This window comes from Cyprinodon tularosa, unplaced genomic scaffold (genome assembly GCF_016077235.1).
Source record: "Cyprinodon tularosa strain WSP-4 unplaced genomic scaffold, ASM1607723v1 ctg1087, whole genome shotgun sequence".
NCBI lineage: Eukaryota > Metazoa > Chordata > Actinopteri > Cyprinodontiformes > Cyprinodontidae > Cyprinodon > Cyprinodon tularosa.
In genome coordinates, this window is record NW_024037879.1 from 222,314 (window position 1) to 239,697 (window position 17,384).

The 17,384-nt window shown below is 37.8% G+C and overlaps 1 protein-coding gene across 1 annotated transcript; it reads right to left on the bottom strand.

Annotated features, from left to right (window-relative positions):
• Nucleotides 1-1,252: 1,252 nt before the first annotated feature.
• Nucleotides 1,253-10,795, bottom strand: LOC119788186 (CMP-N-acetylneuraminate-beta-galactosamide-alpha-2,3-sialyltransferase 1-like). Its single transcript, XM_038292378.1, has 8 exons — nucleotides 10,663-10,795; nucleotides 10,192-10,352; nucleotides 9,890-10,086; nucleotides 9,633-9,812; nucleotides 5,887-5,932; nucleotides 5,689-5,808; nucleotides 4,307-4,447; nucleotides 1,253-1,261 (listed from the first exon to the last, which is right to left on the bottom strand). Exons 2-8 carry the CDS (start codon nucleotides 10,345-10,347, stop codon nucleotides 1,253-1,255), a joined length of 849 nt encoding a protein of 282 aa, XP_038148306.1. The 5' UTR covers nucleotides 10,348-10,352; nucleotides 10,663-10,795.
• Between the last annotated feature and the right edge of the window lie 6,589 nt (nucleotides 10,796-17,384).

The following is a 17,384-nucleotide window of genomic DNA, read 5'->3' on the forward strand; positions in this document are numbered from 1 at the left end:
AAAGTGAAGCTGTAACCTGCAATCTGCTCTTTAAACTTTGAAACTCTGTACTAGTCTAACACTTTGGTATAAAGACAACAATCCTTCAATTGGGATGCAGGTTTTTCCACTCTAAAATGTCTCAAGCCAAAACATGTAAAGTATGTCTACAAACATACAATGGCTTTCATATTTCAAAGACAGACGTTGAGCCAAGCCCTTCCACTAGACACGCACTTGAAACTGGTTTGATTTCTTTTGCTGTTTTTCTTATTTAATGGAGTTATTACCAATACTTTTTTTTTTTTTTTTTTTTTTTTACAAATATGCTGCAATCTTATTTAGTTTTGTGATAGCAGCATATTGTTTGTAAAGTTTTTAAGAAGCAGATTATTTAACACCATAATTGTAAATGTGGAAAGGAGGGTTAGGGTTAGTGTGGGAGTATCATGTAAAATCTTGTATGTTTTTGACATGAGTCATTTTAGCAACAAACTCGTTACACCCTATTTTAGGTTCTTCTTGGCAGCCATTCTCCTATTATATTATCAACTGCTGCTTTCTCTTCTGATCACTGGTCAGTTGGAATTCTGAGGAACAGCCTAGATAGCCTTACAACATGAGAATGAATGATATAGTAAAAAAGGTGTTAAACTACATAACTATAGTAATAAGTGTAATGAAATTTAAATTTTAAAACGTCATCTTAAAGGTAAAGTGTGCCCGCACAAGATGTGATACAGTGTCATTTTGAAATTGCTAAATTTAACCTAGAGCTCATGCTTATTCCTTATAAAATTTATTTTAAAAAGCTGTTAATAGTGAAATAATTGTTTTTATTGTAATGAGCTGGAAAGCGAGCAAGTTGAAACCATCAATACTCCCCATATACAGTAGCTCCATTCTCTAGTAGCAAAAGGGTTTTGAAATGACTCAAAAGAAAATTCACTTACATCAAGAATTTTTTTTTACTTTTTAGAGCAAAGGTCTTTCTAAACTACAATCTGTTTTATTCTTCTAATTCAAAGCAGTTAAACAAAAACTGGCTAACCAGTTTCGTGCTCTAGGTACACATGTGGGTGTACCATTGTTTCAGGAAGGTCTGATTTATGAACACTTACGCAAGCAAAAAAAACCCAACAATAACCAGGTTACGTTTCAGTGAAATAAGACAACCTAGGCAAAGGCAGGTGCAATAGTTTCCGTGCATAAACCGGAAAAATGGGTGGAGAAGTCATTTCAGTTTACTTATCATAATCTCCGTGCTTATTATTCAGGGGACCTGAACACATGTAAAATGCATGTCATAATGTTCATGCATTTAAAGCTACAGTGTGTAACTTTTAGCGACATCTAGCGGTCAGACTGTAGACTGCAGCAACATGAACATCTCCCCTCCACCGCTTCTCCCTCCCAACAGTACGGCGAGCGTTACGGGACAAAATGTCTTCCACAACGTCCGCATCACCTACCTTCTCAAGTGATGAGGTTTGTTTACATAGATAATTTTACAGATAGTATTTCATTAGTCTGTGTAGGGTATAGATTTCATGTAGACTTAAGATAATAAATATACCCGTTATTTTTTCTACATCGTGACGTTTTGGCGATCTCGCAATTGCTAGTTTGTTGGCTCTGCGCTGCCGTAGCGCAAAGATGTCTGCCTCCATGGCTGCGAGACCCGCTCCTATGTAATTATAAATAACGAATTCTAAGGCAACGCAAATATTAAGGTTAAGAGGCTGAGCTCGTAGATGATGATAAATAACATAGTTTTGTATAATATATTAGATTTCTGACTGTATATCCCTGTAATTATTACACACTGTAGCTTTAAGCTTTACAGTGCAGGGTTAACAATAGGCTTCATTGGCAAAGGTGGGTAGTAACTAGTTACATTTTACTCGAGCATCTTTTTTTATCTTTAGGAGTAGTTTAAAGCATTCAACTATTCACTTTTACTTAAGTAGAAATAGGATTAAAAAAAATAATCAGTAATCTCACCAGATGTTTGGGTTTCTCCATCTGTATTGAGTAACCTCACAAGCTTTTGTTTTAAACAAATATGCATCATTGAGAGACACACCTTTTTTGTACTCAAAGCTTACTGGTTTAATGCTCTACCCCATATATTTAATTGGCTAGCTAATCTGAATAGTTCAATTCCATTGCGAGAGCGAGATCATCTGTTGTAGTAGCACTAGACATCTTCCAGGCATGTGAGGAAAACTAGCAGCAGTTCAGCGGACAGGATGAATGAATGGTAGAAGGCGCAAGCTTTTTTCACATATACTGTACAATATCACCATATCCCTCAAATATTGGTCATAAACCAGTCTAAATATGTGATAGTGAGTATTTGTCCTTTTCTGAGATAATCCATCCCATCTCACAGGTGTGCCATATCAAGATGCTGATTAGACACTGTGATTAGTGCACAGTTATGTCTTAGACTGCCCATATCAATACATCTAACAAGCCAATATAACCCTGCTTACATTCAATAAAGCACTGAGGAGAGATTCGGAAAGACACCTACTACGCGCTTGCTCCCTTCCATGTTTCTCTCCATTGTTTACTTTCCTGATTTCTGTTGAACTGGTGATATCATCAATGCTAACCCAGTGTGATAATGTCACCAGACATGCAGCAATGAGGGGGCAGAGGCCGAGCAGCTTGCCAGCAGGCAGTTAGCCCCAGCTTTTTTTTTAAGGGAGTCAAATGTGGATTGTTAGAGGGTTGACCAGTGGTTATAAAACCTGAAATTAACCCGCTAATTTCTTCTGAGAGAGGCTTAGGATTTAACTTCTGATGTATCAGCAGGACCTTCAAAAAACTAATTCATGCTTCTTTCATCTTAGGTAGAATTGATGAGTGCCGCAGTGTCTTCAGATGTCTGCCTAAACATTGATCAGACAGCTGCAGCTGATCCAGAAGGCTGCTGCTTGCATCCTCACTAAAGCTAAGAAAGTGGAGCACATCAGCCCAGTTCTTCTTCCAAGAATAACATTTTAAATAAATCTTAGTCTTTAATTCACTGAAAGGCTTAGCTCAAAATACATTACAGACTTGTCAGTAGATCAACCACCCTCATTCTTTTTAATGATTAATAATGATTTTTTTTTTTTTTATTGCATCCAGGCAAGGCAAAAAGACTTGCCTTGCCTGGATGTTCTGACCAAAAATTATCCTGACTTCTACACACATGTCAAGCTTAGCAGATCAAAGGGAGTCGGATTTCTTTTTGACACATGTTGGAATCATTACACTTAGTATTTTGAGCCAGAATTCCACCACAGCTTTTCACTTCCAGTGTATAGGAGAAATATTTCTTAATTCAAATTTAAACAAAGAAAGCAATGGAAGAATACACTTAAAGAAGTACTTAAAACTTCACACCCCAAACACAATAAATCACTTTTTGGTGTATTCTGACAAAATAAATGTAGTATGATGTCAGTAGCCAGCTCCTGATTTTCTACGACTGCGTTCCTGATTGTCAGACTGATATAGCTTATGGGTTGATTTTGGTGAGATGCATGCAGAGGTTTGATACGGACGACATGAGAAAGAAAAAAAGTTTGACACACTGGCAAGAAAAGTGTGTTCCATTTATGTTAAAAATCCAACTAAACAGGTCAAATTTACACATTGTCTGCTGAAATGGCAACTTTGTTTGAACATGTTTTAGCAGCAAGTGCTTACTCACGGAGCCAGCTGTCTTTTCATGATCTCAAGGGATCCGGTACACACTCGGGCGTAACTGCTCCACCCCACGAGTGCAGCTTTCTGTTAACAGCCCCCTTAGTCAGAGCCTGCATTCTATCAGCAAACTGAGCATGCAGAGTTGAGACGCTTGCAAGCAGTCTCGCAACCAATGTCTTTTTAGGGTTTGCGATTAACTCAACCCACTGATGTAGAAATAATAGCAGTGCAGAGTTAACCCCTCATAGGATCTTTGATCAAATTGCCAAACTGCTATCCCAACAGCATTCTTCTAATATTTCATTTAAATCAACCAGAAAAAACATGATGCAGTTTAAGAGTGGATTTGACAAAGTAAAAATTATGTATAAAACTCATTACACAGTAGAACAAAAAGTTTGAAAAAAAATATGTATGTGTATATATATATATATATATATATATATATATATATATATATATATATATATATATATATATATATATATATATATATATATATATATATATATATATATATAATAGTATTGCGCCAATGCCATTTTTTGGCCCCAATACCTGGCTGTGCAGTATCGGCCGATACTGATACCATCTGAAGTTCCAGCTTTGTCAAGCTGTCTACCTTTGTGAAGCAGAAAAAATGTATGATGTCATATTCATGATGTCCAGGGTGCTGTCCAGTTTTTAACTTTTTATTTTTTAACTTTTCAAAGTAATGGCTCCAGTTTCCATCACTGTCTGCCCCAAAGCCGAACACATGGACCTACAAAAGTCAAAAGATTATGATAATGAAAATTATCAAAGGAAAGCCAGCAAAGTTGTAAGGAAATGATGTCAAGACATACCAAAGCTTACAGTGCATGCCTACTTTTAGGGAGCTAATATCTTTACAGAAAACTCTTTGATCAATTTATTATACATCTTTAGCATGCCAACTTTATTTTTTTGCAAATGCCTAGCATAATCCCACGCTGAAAAAAAAAAAAACATCCTAACCTTCAATAGAGAGCAAGAACTTTGTGTGAAATAACTCCCACGGTATGATACATTTGCTTTTAAAAAGAAAACATGTGCCAGAGTAATTAGTGTAATTGTAATTGCTAATGGTTGATAAAGCTTTTATTACAACTATAGCAATGACGAATACACTGCTCTAGCCAATGTTTTCAATTCAAGAGAACGAATTAACTGTGTCATGAAACTATCACAGTAGCTATGCTTATATGTGCAGATTTACACAATCAGTTTGAATTTAATTTGGATTAAACTACTTGAAATAAGATTGTACAGTTTATATTGACATAAGTAATCAGATTAAAACGGCCAAGCAAAATAAAAATGTGTCATGTAAACATGGCAATGGGAATATTCTGATGAGAGCTAGCCAGAGCAATTACTGTAGCCAATCAAAGCAAAAATACAGCAGGTTTATGTGGGATGGCGGCTCATCTCTTTCAGAGGAAGCTAAAACCTGACAAGCATGTACTTGCATGCTGACTGGATTGTCAATCTATAAACTACGACTCTTATTCGGATGACAACATTCCAATCCTGCAGCAGGAGTCTAGCAGTCTAAGAAGACATAAGGCGGGGTACAGCCTGGACAGATCACAAGTTTATCGCAGGGCAACACTGCAGAATCTTATGAGAATATTCTGACATGTTTAGATGACAGATTTTAAATCTGATCAGCTGTTTATTCCAGTTACTTATGTCCATGTACAAGTAGCTATTTAGACAGGTGAGCCTGGAGGTGGAAATATGAGAAATGCAAGCATAACATACAGGATTTTTCAGCTATTTTCTTACCTATTATCCTGGACTGTATTTTAATATAGGCACTCAGTCGAATGAAAATGACCTTTTCCTCATACCCACCCCCTTTCATAACTTTCACATGTCTTGGCAGTTTCCATTTTGGTGACATTCATGTGGGGGCAGGTTATGCTTTATTTTTTTTTTATATTAAATTAAAACCGTGAAGAATAACTTTGAAAAACATACCTCATCACAAATGTGGAGTGCAAAAATAAAAGTCATAAATCCAGTGGATGGATATGCTCCTTTCTTTTTCAGCCAGGTCTCATGGGTATACTTCATAAAAGCTGGGTTGACCACCATCACCTGTCAAAAAGGAAATAGTCTCTAGTATTGAAAAGTAAGTTTAGCAAGAAGAGAAAAAAAAATGTAATGCTCACTCACCAAGTCTTTATTGGCTCTAATTTTGGTTTTTATTGGTGCATAAGATCTGTTGAATACAATATAACATGACTAAAAACACAATGATTATTTAAAAAAGAAAGTGGAAAAACAATCATTTTACAGATTGAAATACCAAGAAATCTAGATTTTAGCATTACAAAGTCCACCTATTATTAGAAATTTTGGGCTTACATATACACACACATGTCAAGTGTCACTATTCCAGCGTGGACATTCCATTGACTTTCTTTCATTTTTAAAAGAGTTCTTCAGCCTAACCCTGGCCCTTATCTTAAACCTAGACATTACGGGTTCATACCTAATCCTAACCTAAACTCAACTCACACCTTAGTCCTAAACCTAACATGTAACCAATATATACCGTTCACTGAATACATTTATATTTTTTGTGAGCGGTGAACTAAAGGGATCAGTTTTAAAGTAATGAATGTGAATGAGTGCAATGTTCACTCTGAGAATAATGAACAAGACACACAGCTCACATATGTGTTCAGTTGTTAACAGAGCTTTTCATTGGATAACGTCAGGTTTTACAGCACCTATTACGACAAACAACATGACCAACCAGCATGTCTACTGCTAGTACTAGTCTGTGCGATTCAAACTCATCTACTGGTGTTCCTGATTCTTATATATATTACTTAGTTTTATGAACTAGCAAAGGAAGACTCGGAAAGACAAATACTCATGTTTTTGTGCAAACAAGTTCCGTCAACCAGTAGTTGTTGTTTGGCTTCTCTGTTTTTTTGCTTGTTTTTTTTAACCAATGCCTTTCTGTGGGTCTGTCATGTATTGATCCATGCTCCTGCTTATTTTTATTGCTATGACACCTGACTGGAGATTCAATGTTTTTCGAGAGACAGGCTATGCTGTGGTGTTAATAATTAGTTGAGATTATGCCCTTCTGGGGGTCTTTCATTATCAGGACTTTTCGGCCCTATGTCAGCCGTTCAGGGTGGGTCCTGCTCTTCAACAGCCAGGTCATTTTGCTGCTAGGTGTTCATGGATACAAGTCAGTTTCCTAAGCCAGCAGGTGTGGATCATATCTGCGAACGGTGCTGTCCAGTTCTTCATACCTGAGAATCTAATCACATAGGAAGGTTTGCATGGTCAGCTCTTAGCTCTTCTAGGCACTTTGTATCGTTACGTAATGGTTCCTTCTCCCAAATACCTACTTGACCTTTCCTTGCTAAGCAACTCAAGGATCTAATGTCGTACCCTATATCAGCTCATTAGTTCTTTGATGGTCTCAGTAGGGCTCCAAGTTATGCTGTATTTGAATCAGCCAGGAGATCATTTTGGTAGCACCTTATCTAGCCGAAGCTGGCGTTCACTGGTTCTAATCTGAGCCATGATTTTATTTCTTATGTAAGCAGTTCATCCATTTCGTTGTTGCATCATTTCGGCCTGGAACCCAGTATAAGAGGACTTGATGGTGGCACTCTCATGTGATCTCGAATCTTTGTTTCCCATTGTCAAAGCTGCCAGGGCTGGTTTCGCTGATCCTCCATGGTATCTTTTCATCTCCCACAGTTAGCCTCTACGGGTTTGCTTCAGGCAGCCATAGCCCCTCTTAGCTCTGCATCCCTTGCTGGGATCCCCAATGTAGCACTGTGTCACTCATGGGCAGCCATAGGTTCTATCCGGCCTTCAGTGTTCTTTTTTCCTATCCGATGTGCCGCTGTGCTCCTATGTTTCTCCACAGTTACCTTCTATAGTTAGCCCCAGCCAGCTGTAGCCTCTGCCTGCTGGCACTGTTACTCCACCAGAATGCTTTGCTGTCTTACTGAACTATCATAGGCCTTCACTAACCGCAATATTGTGCTGATTTTCCCAGAGGTGTCCTCTGATCTCCTGCTGTGGTTTCTTTGTTCCATAGGGCGACGTGGCTGACAGCCTAGTCTCGGTTATGTTTTTTCTCTGACAGTGTTGTTGCACTGAGTTGCCACTGCGACTGACTGTTCTCCAGAATGCTGTCTCACCTAACCCTCTGTTGTCTGAGTGATTTGTCCCCCAATGCAGGACAGCAGTGCCCCAAACTGGGTCACAGATAGGTGGAAGTACTTCTGAGAGTGACTATTATCCAGACCTAGCCACTGGAGGAGGTTGTGGTATTCCCCATACTAGTTATGTGTCTCGGAATCTTAAACCTAGGAATGTCAACAGCTCTGTTCGACTTTCTAAAGTAAAGAAACACTGCCAGTCGTTTTGTAAATTCATGTTCGCCATGATGACTAAATTTGTTTAAAGTAAATTAATTTAGTGACACAGCTGAAGGAATGAAATTGGAAGATATTTATTTCAATGGTTTTTTCATAATGACAATAATCTTTAGCCCTCTTACCTAGGGGGTGCTGTAGAACTATCCACACTTTGGCTTCCTAGCGCCTTGTGTGAATGTTAGAAGTATTTCGAAACTTTTTTCTGTGGTTAAAGGACAAAAGACCAACAATTTTACAATAAAGTGTTGGAGTAAAGAACCCCTGTCAGATAAGAGGCTACAGTAATGTAATTTCTCCCTGCTAAAGACCTGGCTTCTGCATTTCAGTTTTTATCTCCAACAATAGCTCAAACACAAACGGCTGGGGTCCGACAGTTTCAATCAGGTTTGGCTTGTGTCTTAATGTGTGCACTATTACGAAGATAAGATTATAAAACTGGGCCATCCCCGATACTAGCTCTGTTTTTCCTGCGACCAATCAATGCCCAGACTCACAAGTAAACTCTTGGGTGTAAATGGTAAATGGCATGTACTTATATAGCAGCTTTATTCAAGTCAGGAGATTTGACCAAAGCGCTTTACACTACATTCATTCACCCATTCACGCACACACTCACACACTGATGGTGGCAAGCTACATTGTAGCCACAGCTGCCCTGGGGCTCACTGACAGAAGCGGGGCTGCCGTACACTGGTGCCACCAGGCCCTCTGACCACAATCAGTAGACAATGCAGGTGAAGTGTCTTGCCCAAGGACACAACGACACTGAAAGTCAGGAGTCAGGGATTGAACAGTTAATCCTTCGATATCACAGCAAACTCCTACATCCAACGCCACTGTCGGTGTACCCTTACGAGAAATGAAACAGTTAAAAAAGGGGGTTCATACAAGCTCTATTTAGAAAATGATTTTCCTAATAGTGATTAAACATTGATTTGAAGACGTTTTCAAAATAATTGTATGTCTAAAATACCAGGTATTAAGTCCCTTAATACTTTAAGATTTTAAGAATGTTGTTTGCTAAGTGTTTTTTCATTTCAGTCAGCCATTGGAAAACTATGGTTTAAAATACTGTTTTGTCTGTCATTGCTATTTCTTGTCCAATAAAGAAAATGTGTTCATTCATTCATTTTCCGTCATGCTTATCCCAAGCGGGTTCGTGAAGGGGTGCTGTCTATGGGCGGGGTACACCCTGGAAAGGTTTCCAGTCCATCACGAGGCAACACAGACAAAAAGGACAAACAACCATTCATGCACACACTCACACCTAAGGAGAATTTAGAGAAACCAATTAACCTAACAGTCATGGTTTTGGACTGTGGGAGGACGCCGGAGTACCCGGAGAGAAACCTCGCATGCTCAGGCAGAACATGCAAACTCAATGCAGCTTCTTGCTGCAAGGCAGTAGTGCTACCCACTGCGTCGCTGAGCAGCCCTTAAAAGAAATAAGATAAACAAAATTTGTAATGTGCTTAAAACAAAAGGACAATATAAAATATTTACACTCCATAGAATCCTGTTGTAAAAGCCTTGATGAGCCATTCAAGATCCATTATCTTAAATGGAAACAGCACAAGATGAGTGGAATTATGTATATCAACCGCACTTTCTGGATACATGACATGATGAGTGGTTTTGGTCCCGACATCTTCTTCATAGCCTTTAGTTTTAGCAGAGTTCATTCTAAACAGCAAATAATAATCAATGCATTAGGCTTTGAATACTTTTGTTTTTCATTCATCAAAAACTGTAACCTTTACCTTATAACGACATCTTGGAAATCAATCAAGGCTCCATAATGTGATCCTTTCAGATTTACAGAATTTCCAACAACGGCACAACTCCTGCAGGTGTCGCCGCTTGGTTTTCTAAGATGGGGACTGGAGGGAAATATCTCAAAGAGTCTGTTCACTGTTTGTTTGAAGAATGCAAAATCCCGTTTTTCATTCTGTACACTCTGCAACATAGAACACATCATTGTTCTGTTCCGTTCTGAATGAATTTCTGGTGTGGGTGGAATTTCTATATGTTTAAACTGGGTGAAACTTAAGTTATGGCCTACCTTCCACCACTTGAAAGCGTTCTCAGAAAGGTTAGTGTTTTTGGAAAGAATCGGTTCAGCAGAAGGGTTCAGATGACTGGTGAGCAGGGGACCACTTTCAAACAAACATTTTTCACAGGCACACAGGGTTTGAACATTAAGGTAATACCAGTCCATATAACTTATTACAAACAATCCAGCCGGAAATGCAGAGAAAATTAAAACCAGCAGCCTCAGTCTGGATGACATCCTGGAAATTAAACTGTGGGAAAGAAAAGGAAGACATTGCGCCTTTGTGAAATCTGGTTGAATTTACTTATTTTTTTTACAGCTTTAGCTAAGAGTAACTCTTGTTCATAAATCTTTTTATTTTCAAACACAACAGCTTATTAAACTTATGCTTAATGATATAAGCAGCAGTCTGATCACACATTCAATAATTTCTTTAAATACAATATTGTGAAATTGAGACAGAAAAATGTTAAGCCTTACCTTGCACTTTCTACTGCTGCTTAAAGTATTTTCAAATTTCCAAAAGCTTCTGAGGACGATTAGAAGGAAGTTTCCTTCCTCTCTGAACTCTCTGTGGATGTTGTCCTGTTTCATAGAGAATATGGCTTGGGGAGTTTTAAAAATAGGAAGAGGTGTGGTTACTTTGTAGGGCAGGTGCATTAGCGAGACAGGTCATGGTGAACAGTGTCACAAGCTTTTTGTATTAGAATTAGCATAATAAAAAAACAAATGGGAAATCTAATTGCATTTTGTGAACTGCAATACCCAGCGGAAAATAAAACCCTGGATTATTTAGCTTGTTTAATATATAAAATGTTATAATTTTAAATATCTAATATGATAAACTGAAATTTTAAGGGAAAAAAGAACTGCTTTTTCATAATAACATAAAATAATAGAGTTAATACTTTTGTTGTTGCAATTGTACATTTCTTTGAAATTTGTCATCTGCATTTAATCGATCTCTAAAGGTCCAGGGAGAACTGTGAGCATCTTGCAGTGCCTGAGGGTGAAGCTTTGTGAGGTCAAGAGTGGCCTTACCTTACCTCCAGTTAGTTGTCAACTAATAGTTTATAATTTAGAAATAGTCATATCTGATTAACAGAAAATGTTCACTTAAACAAATTTGTTTGTCTTGTAATGTTACCTCCATTGTTTATCTCTAAGCTGTTTATCCTTCATGCCAAAGCAGAAACATTAATCTAGAAAGGATTATTTGCACTCTTTAATGGTGACAAGAATGCTGAATGCACTTTGTGTTGTTCTGTTTGTGAGTTTTAGCATTCTAAAACAGCGTGTCATCATGAAGCCATGCTTGCTGACAAAACAGCTTCATCTTCTTTACGGTGTTCCAAAGGCGAGGATGTGATGATAAAAACCTGGGGAACATTAAAAACTGTGTTACATAGTAGAGGTTTAAAAGGCTTTTCTGAATTGATTTTCATTATGGAGTCTAGTTTTAAAATTCTGAGAATGAGAGCCACCTGTAAAATAGTGTCTCCAAGCAGATTATTGGATTACACTAAAAGCAGAGAGATACATTACAGCAGTGGTTGAAAAGGTACTTTAGTAAAAATAAACAAACAAATAAATACTCTAGTAAAAGTAAAAACATCATATCAACATTTATACTTAAAGTTATTGTGTAGGATTTTCGCAATTTTTTTTAAAAGACCCTTCCTCTCCACTAAATGCACATGCACAACCTTGCATCCATTCCCGAGAGGTAACACCTATTAAACGCGTGAGAGAGCGTTTTTCCGACTGCACACTCTGTTTAAAAGTTGCTGTTCCAATAGCCCATACAAGCTTACTGTTTCCAAATGTCTGCCCTTACCCCTGAATTCCTTAATCACTATATAAAGCCGGGACTATTTAGTGTACTTTACACCAAACTCAGTTAACTGACCGTTCGGAAAGATGATCACTGCATTTTTCTCCCCGTTGGTAACGTAACTCCTCCTCCGCCGCGCGGTGCCTGCTCCATCTTTGTCATTAGTCGCCAATTTCGGGTAGCGACAGCCTATGGGGAGAGTACACTGCTGTGACAGCAGATCCCATAATGCTTTGTGAGGGGTGCTCTCCACACAAAGGATTCCGGGATATATCTGCCTCTTTTGAGGCCTTTTTTTCTTCTCATGCACTTTGTAGACAATTTTTCTCTTACTACCCTCAGACATTTTCAAAGAACCGTGGTGAGAAAGGTGAGCTTCAATGACTGTCTAAAACTATAGCTCGCCACAGATATACGCCTGAGAGTTCACAGGTGCAGAAAAAGATAGCTGACGGGACGAGCACTTAGACGGCCTCATGTAAACATAACAACTGAATGATTGACAATTAGGAGGACCACTTATTTAGATGATCCACCTGGAAATAAAAGATCATCCTCTATACCTTTAAGGAAAAGTAACAAAGTACTTGCTTTTAAAAGAATGTCTTACATTATTCAGAAATGTTAAAGTTGCAGTACACCAAACTTCAAGGCTCAAAGCTCTTCTTCTCTGGATCCAGGTTCCTTCCTCTTGGTGGCAGTTGCAGTGAGACCAAGGCTTTGTTGAAGATGATTGCTGTGCTTTCTCTGCAAAAGAAATAGTGTATTTTTGTCTGAATTTATACTAATTGGACAAAACTCATACAGTAGGAGGGCTTTATTGTTGCAATATTATTAGCAAATGTGTGTGGAAAGTTGTGTGTTGATCTTGAGTTGTGTGTGTGCAGTGGGATTAGAAAATATCTGCAAATGTCTGAAATAACTTGTGTGTAATCTGATATGCAAATGTGTAAAAAATCTATAAATCTGTATTCTGATCTACAAATGTGTGCTAAGATTTGCAAATGCATACTAAGGTCTACAAGTGAGTAGATCAGTCTGAAAACACACAAAGACGCTTAAGTCAGAAGAAATACAGACAATTCATTGGTTATAAGTCAATTCTCGGTTGGCTCTCTTTACACACGTGAAGTTTGCAGACACTTCTGCTGTGTGAGCTTTGCAAATGCGAAGAGAGCATTCGTATGCGTAATATCTGGATTTGCTGCCCTGCGTGCAGGCTCACCTGCTCACAGACTGCATCTTCCTTCCCTCCTTTGTTTCCTGCTACAGGAGTTCGTGTCAAGGAAAGATGGCTGCTAACAGCGAGATGGATCGGACGTTTGAGGCAACAAATAATCCATGGCTAAGTGACTTTGTTTGCATCAACAATGCCCCCATAGCAGGAAGATGGATAAGATAAACTCAAAGATGCGGCAACTGCGCCGCTGCCTCCCACTAAAAATAATATTGTGCTTCTCTGGTAACACAGGGGAAAACATGCAAGATTCTTAGTGTCTTTTTTTTTTTGCTTCAAAGAAGCCAATAAATCCATCTAGACTGTTGCTTAATATATCAATGTCTCTAAGCACCAACATTGATAAGGATCGAAGCAAACACCCATAAAAACCCGACCATAAAGGCATGATAATCGTGTTCACTTCTTGTTAGTGGCACTTTTGTAAAAGCTAGATAAGCTTTTACTTATGTGTTTCACATTTTAAAAAAAAAAGGTAGCATTTAGCAACTTACCTCAATGCTTTTTAAGATTTGAGGGTGATTTTTTGCAAGGTACAACTTCAAGCTATCAGAGGAGACAAAGGTTGCCAGTTAAAAAGAACAAGTCTTTCAAATAAAGTCTGTGGACACCCAGTGCTGGAATCCATATTAGATGCGTGTTGCTCTGGAATGAGACTCAGTAAATGATTCCCTTGTCCTTTTTGGGAAAAGTGGGTCCTACTTTATGTGTCATCTGAACATAATATTAGTAGTTGTACAAAAAGTTGTATGCATGTTACTGATGCTACAACCAACCAACCAACTACTGTGTTGTTTTTAATTACAACATGAAATCCATACCAACTCAAACAAGGGGAATTTATTCAAAGCAAAGCTTTAAAATTAAGTTTAAAAAGGATAGCAGATAAAGTAGCTAACAAGTATAAAATAGGTACATAGTGATCGTAACAGGTTTTCAACGCAGCCGAAGCAGCTATTATCAGCCATAAGAAACGGGTAGTTATTTAATAATAGTTTCACATCTCTGAGCACTTGAAATCATCATCATTTTATTTATCTTTTTGATGAGCAACTGAGTTTACTATAAAGTCTGCTAGGGAAAAAGATAGTCGATTAAGAGGTTAAGGCGGAAGTTCACAGACAGTCCTCCTCTGCAGTTTCTCTTTGCTGGATTCTCATCATTTCCTCCTGAACCCTGGTGTTCCACCTCGTTTGGGTTCCTGTGTTCCCTGATTTCTGGATTTATGCTTCTGTTTTCACCACTAATTGATAAATGTGCAAAAAACCAACTCAGCCTCTGACTCTGCATTTGGATCTTCTACAATCCTCCACTATTCTTGACAGGACTTATGTAATGAAAAAAAAATCATAACGAATTGCATGACAAGACCTAATCAGAATCAGAATCAAGTTTATTGCCAAGTAGGTTTGCACTTACAAGGAATTTGACTTGGTGTTGTTGGTGAAGACAAAAAAAACAAAAACAAAACAAAAACAAAATAAGATAGAATATATATATATATATATATATATATATATATATGTATATATGTATATATATATATGTATATATATATATATATATATATATATACACAGAAGCTATATACAAACAGTAGACTGTGCGTTAATGTAACGCAGAAATCCTGAATGGGGGAGAGAAACATTGTCCAGTGTCACGGGCGGGTCTTGGCCTTGTTCATAAGGCCGATAGCAGATGGGAAAAAAACTGTTTTTGTGACGGGAGGTTCTGGTCCTGATGGACAACAGTCATGGTTGTAGTGGTGAGAGGAAGGCGGGTAACCCACACATGCATGATGTAAACATTCAAACTCAAAGCTTACAGACCCCAGGCTAGAAATGTAAACCTGTGGCCTAATTCCTGAGTAGCCAGTGTTATCTTTGTCATGCTAATTCTGTGTTCCAGCACTTTAACAGAAGACATTTGATTTCTCCACAATATCTCTGTAAAAATCACTTGCTTGTCAGTGTTATACAAATGTTTCTGGATATGCTAAATTTATATGGAGCAAATTTAAAATCAATATAGAAGACATTTAATTCAATCTACAAACCCAAATATTATTCTGGAATTTTAAACCTTCATATTTCATGTTTTTTTTTTTTTTTTTATACACTACATACATTATGACCACTTTTCATTTCACTAAAATGTTATAGAGAACAAACCATGCATGTGTACATAGAAATCAGAGAAGGATGTTTTTTAAATCATTATTTACACCTGTTTCGTTTTATAGTTAATATAGTTTAGTTTATTCTATTTTCTACTTTTTTGACACTGTGCAACACAAATCTAATACTTACAGTAGTAGCAATTCAACATTTTCCCACTATCCTTGATAGGCCCTTGGCTGTTCCCCTACAATTCCTTTTTAAACATCTAAATTTGTACTAAAATATTCTGTCATGATTTGTGGACATTACGATCTAAAGAGAAGCATCATCTCCTGTTCAGACCCTGTAATCCAGTGAAAGAGTGGAGTCAGAGTAAAAAAATATGCAAGAGGGGGTCAGTCCAGTGGCTGGGAGTTGGAGGGGATTTTCCAGGGAAGTGGGCTGCCATTCAGCTGCCGTTTGACCGTAAAGGGCCATTTTGAATGACTGCTACTGTATTACAACCCAGGCATATCCTGAAAACATGAAGTCCTTGACCAACTATAACTGAGTGCAGGTGAGAATTTCTCTGATGTTTAGAGCTAATTTAGGTTAAATTATTCAAAGTTGAACTAAAATCATAATCCATTTCTGAAAAGGTTTCTGATCCTGGAAATGTAGCTCAGATGTAGCTACTTTGATTTGTTTATTGCAAACAAAAATCTGAGTTTCAAAATAAATTTAATTCATCGTGTCTCAGTGACACCAATCATTTTTATTAGTTTTTTTAACACCACAGTTGTATTCATTCATCTCTCTACACCTTAATCAAAGATGTATTCCCTTTTGTGTGAGTTTACAATCAGTAAACATTTAGCTATAAAAATCAACAAATTACTTATTCCTTGGAACAGGTTAGGGAAACGTGTGAGTAACCAGAGAAACTGAATAATGATTAATGACCCAGGCTTGATTTAAACTTCCCAATTCCTGTTAACCTGACAACAGCCAGATGCATGTCTCGCTCCGCCTATCTCCACTCACATACATCTGGGACGCCGCCACAGGAATTGCCTTTACTGAAGGCTGGGCCTTATCAAAACTCCTTGCATATGATTGGATAAGCCACTTGTCTGTCATCTTTATTGACGTGCTATTTCAACCACTCACACCGAAGCTATGAGAGCGACGCAGGAAAAAAACAAAACAGAACAGCCGACATCTTGGATATAGCAACAGTGGAATCAGCACAATGTCGGTAAATGATCAATGTCGTTTGTGCCATGAAAATGTGCGGATAAAAGGCAACATTGTGCACAGCAGACTTCGCTTCTCCACTACGTCACATCCAGGAAACACCTGCCCTTCGTCCTGATTGGCCAGACCATAAATTTGGTTGGGGAAATCACTTTCAATGAGCGGTGTCCCAGATGTATGTGAGTGGAGCTAGGCGGAGCGAGACATGCATCTGGCCGTTGTCAGGTTAAATTCCTGTATCAACAGAACAAAATTCCTGGCTAAAAAAAACAAACAATAAAAAAACAAAGGAGTGTAGGGCAGTAACTGTCTGACTCAGAAGCTAGCTATGCATTAATATCTTGTTCCCATGCCTGAATGTCACTGAAGTGACAGGCATAATAAATAAGATCAGCATCAAACCCACAAGACTCTGCCAAATGTGAAATATTTAATAAGCTGTTATAAACCATCTCTATTTTTCAGATTGATTCAAAGTTATGTTACATCTAGATAGCCATGTAATTTAATAATCACACATAATCTACAAAAAAAATAAATAAAGCGCAGGTAATAAAAATATGCAAGATTGACTTTTATTTCAGAAACCAATAATTCATCAGAACTCCACTAAAGGGATCCGTGATTTTTTTGTTGTAACACTATAGGCTATTTCATTAAGGCCATATTTCTGAAATCCAATCTGGGAAAATTTCCAGCTCGTATTAAATAAAAAAAAAAAGAAAGAAAAAATTAATCAAGATGAAATTAGGAAACTGAGACAGTAACAGTTTTA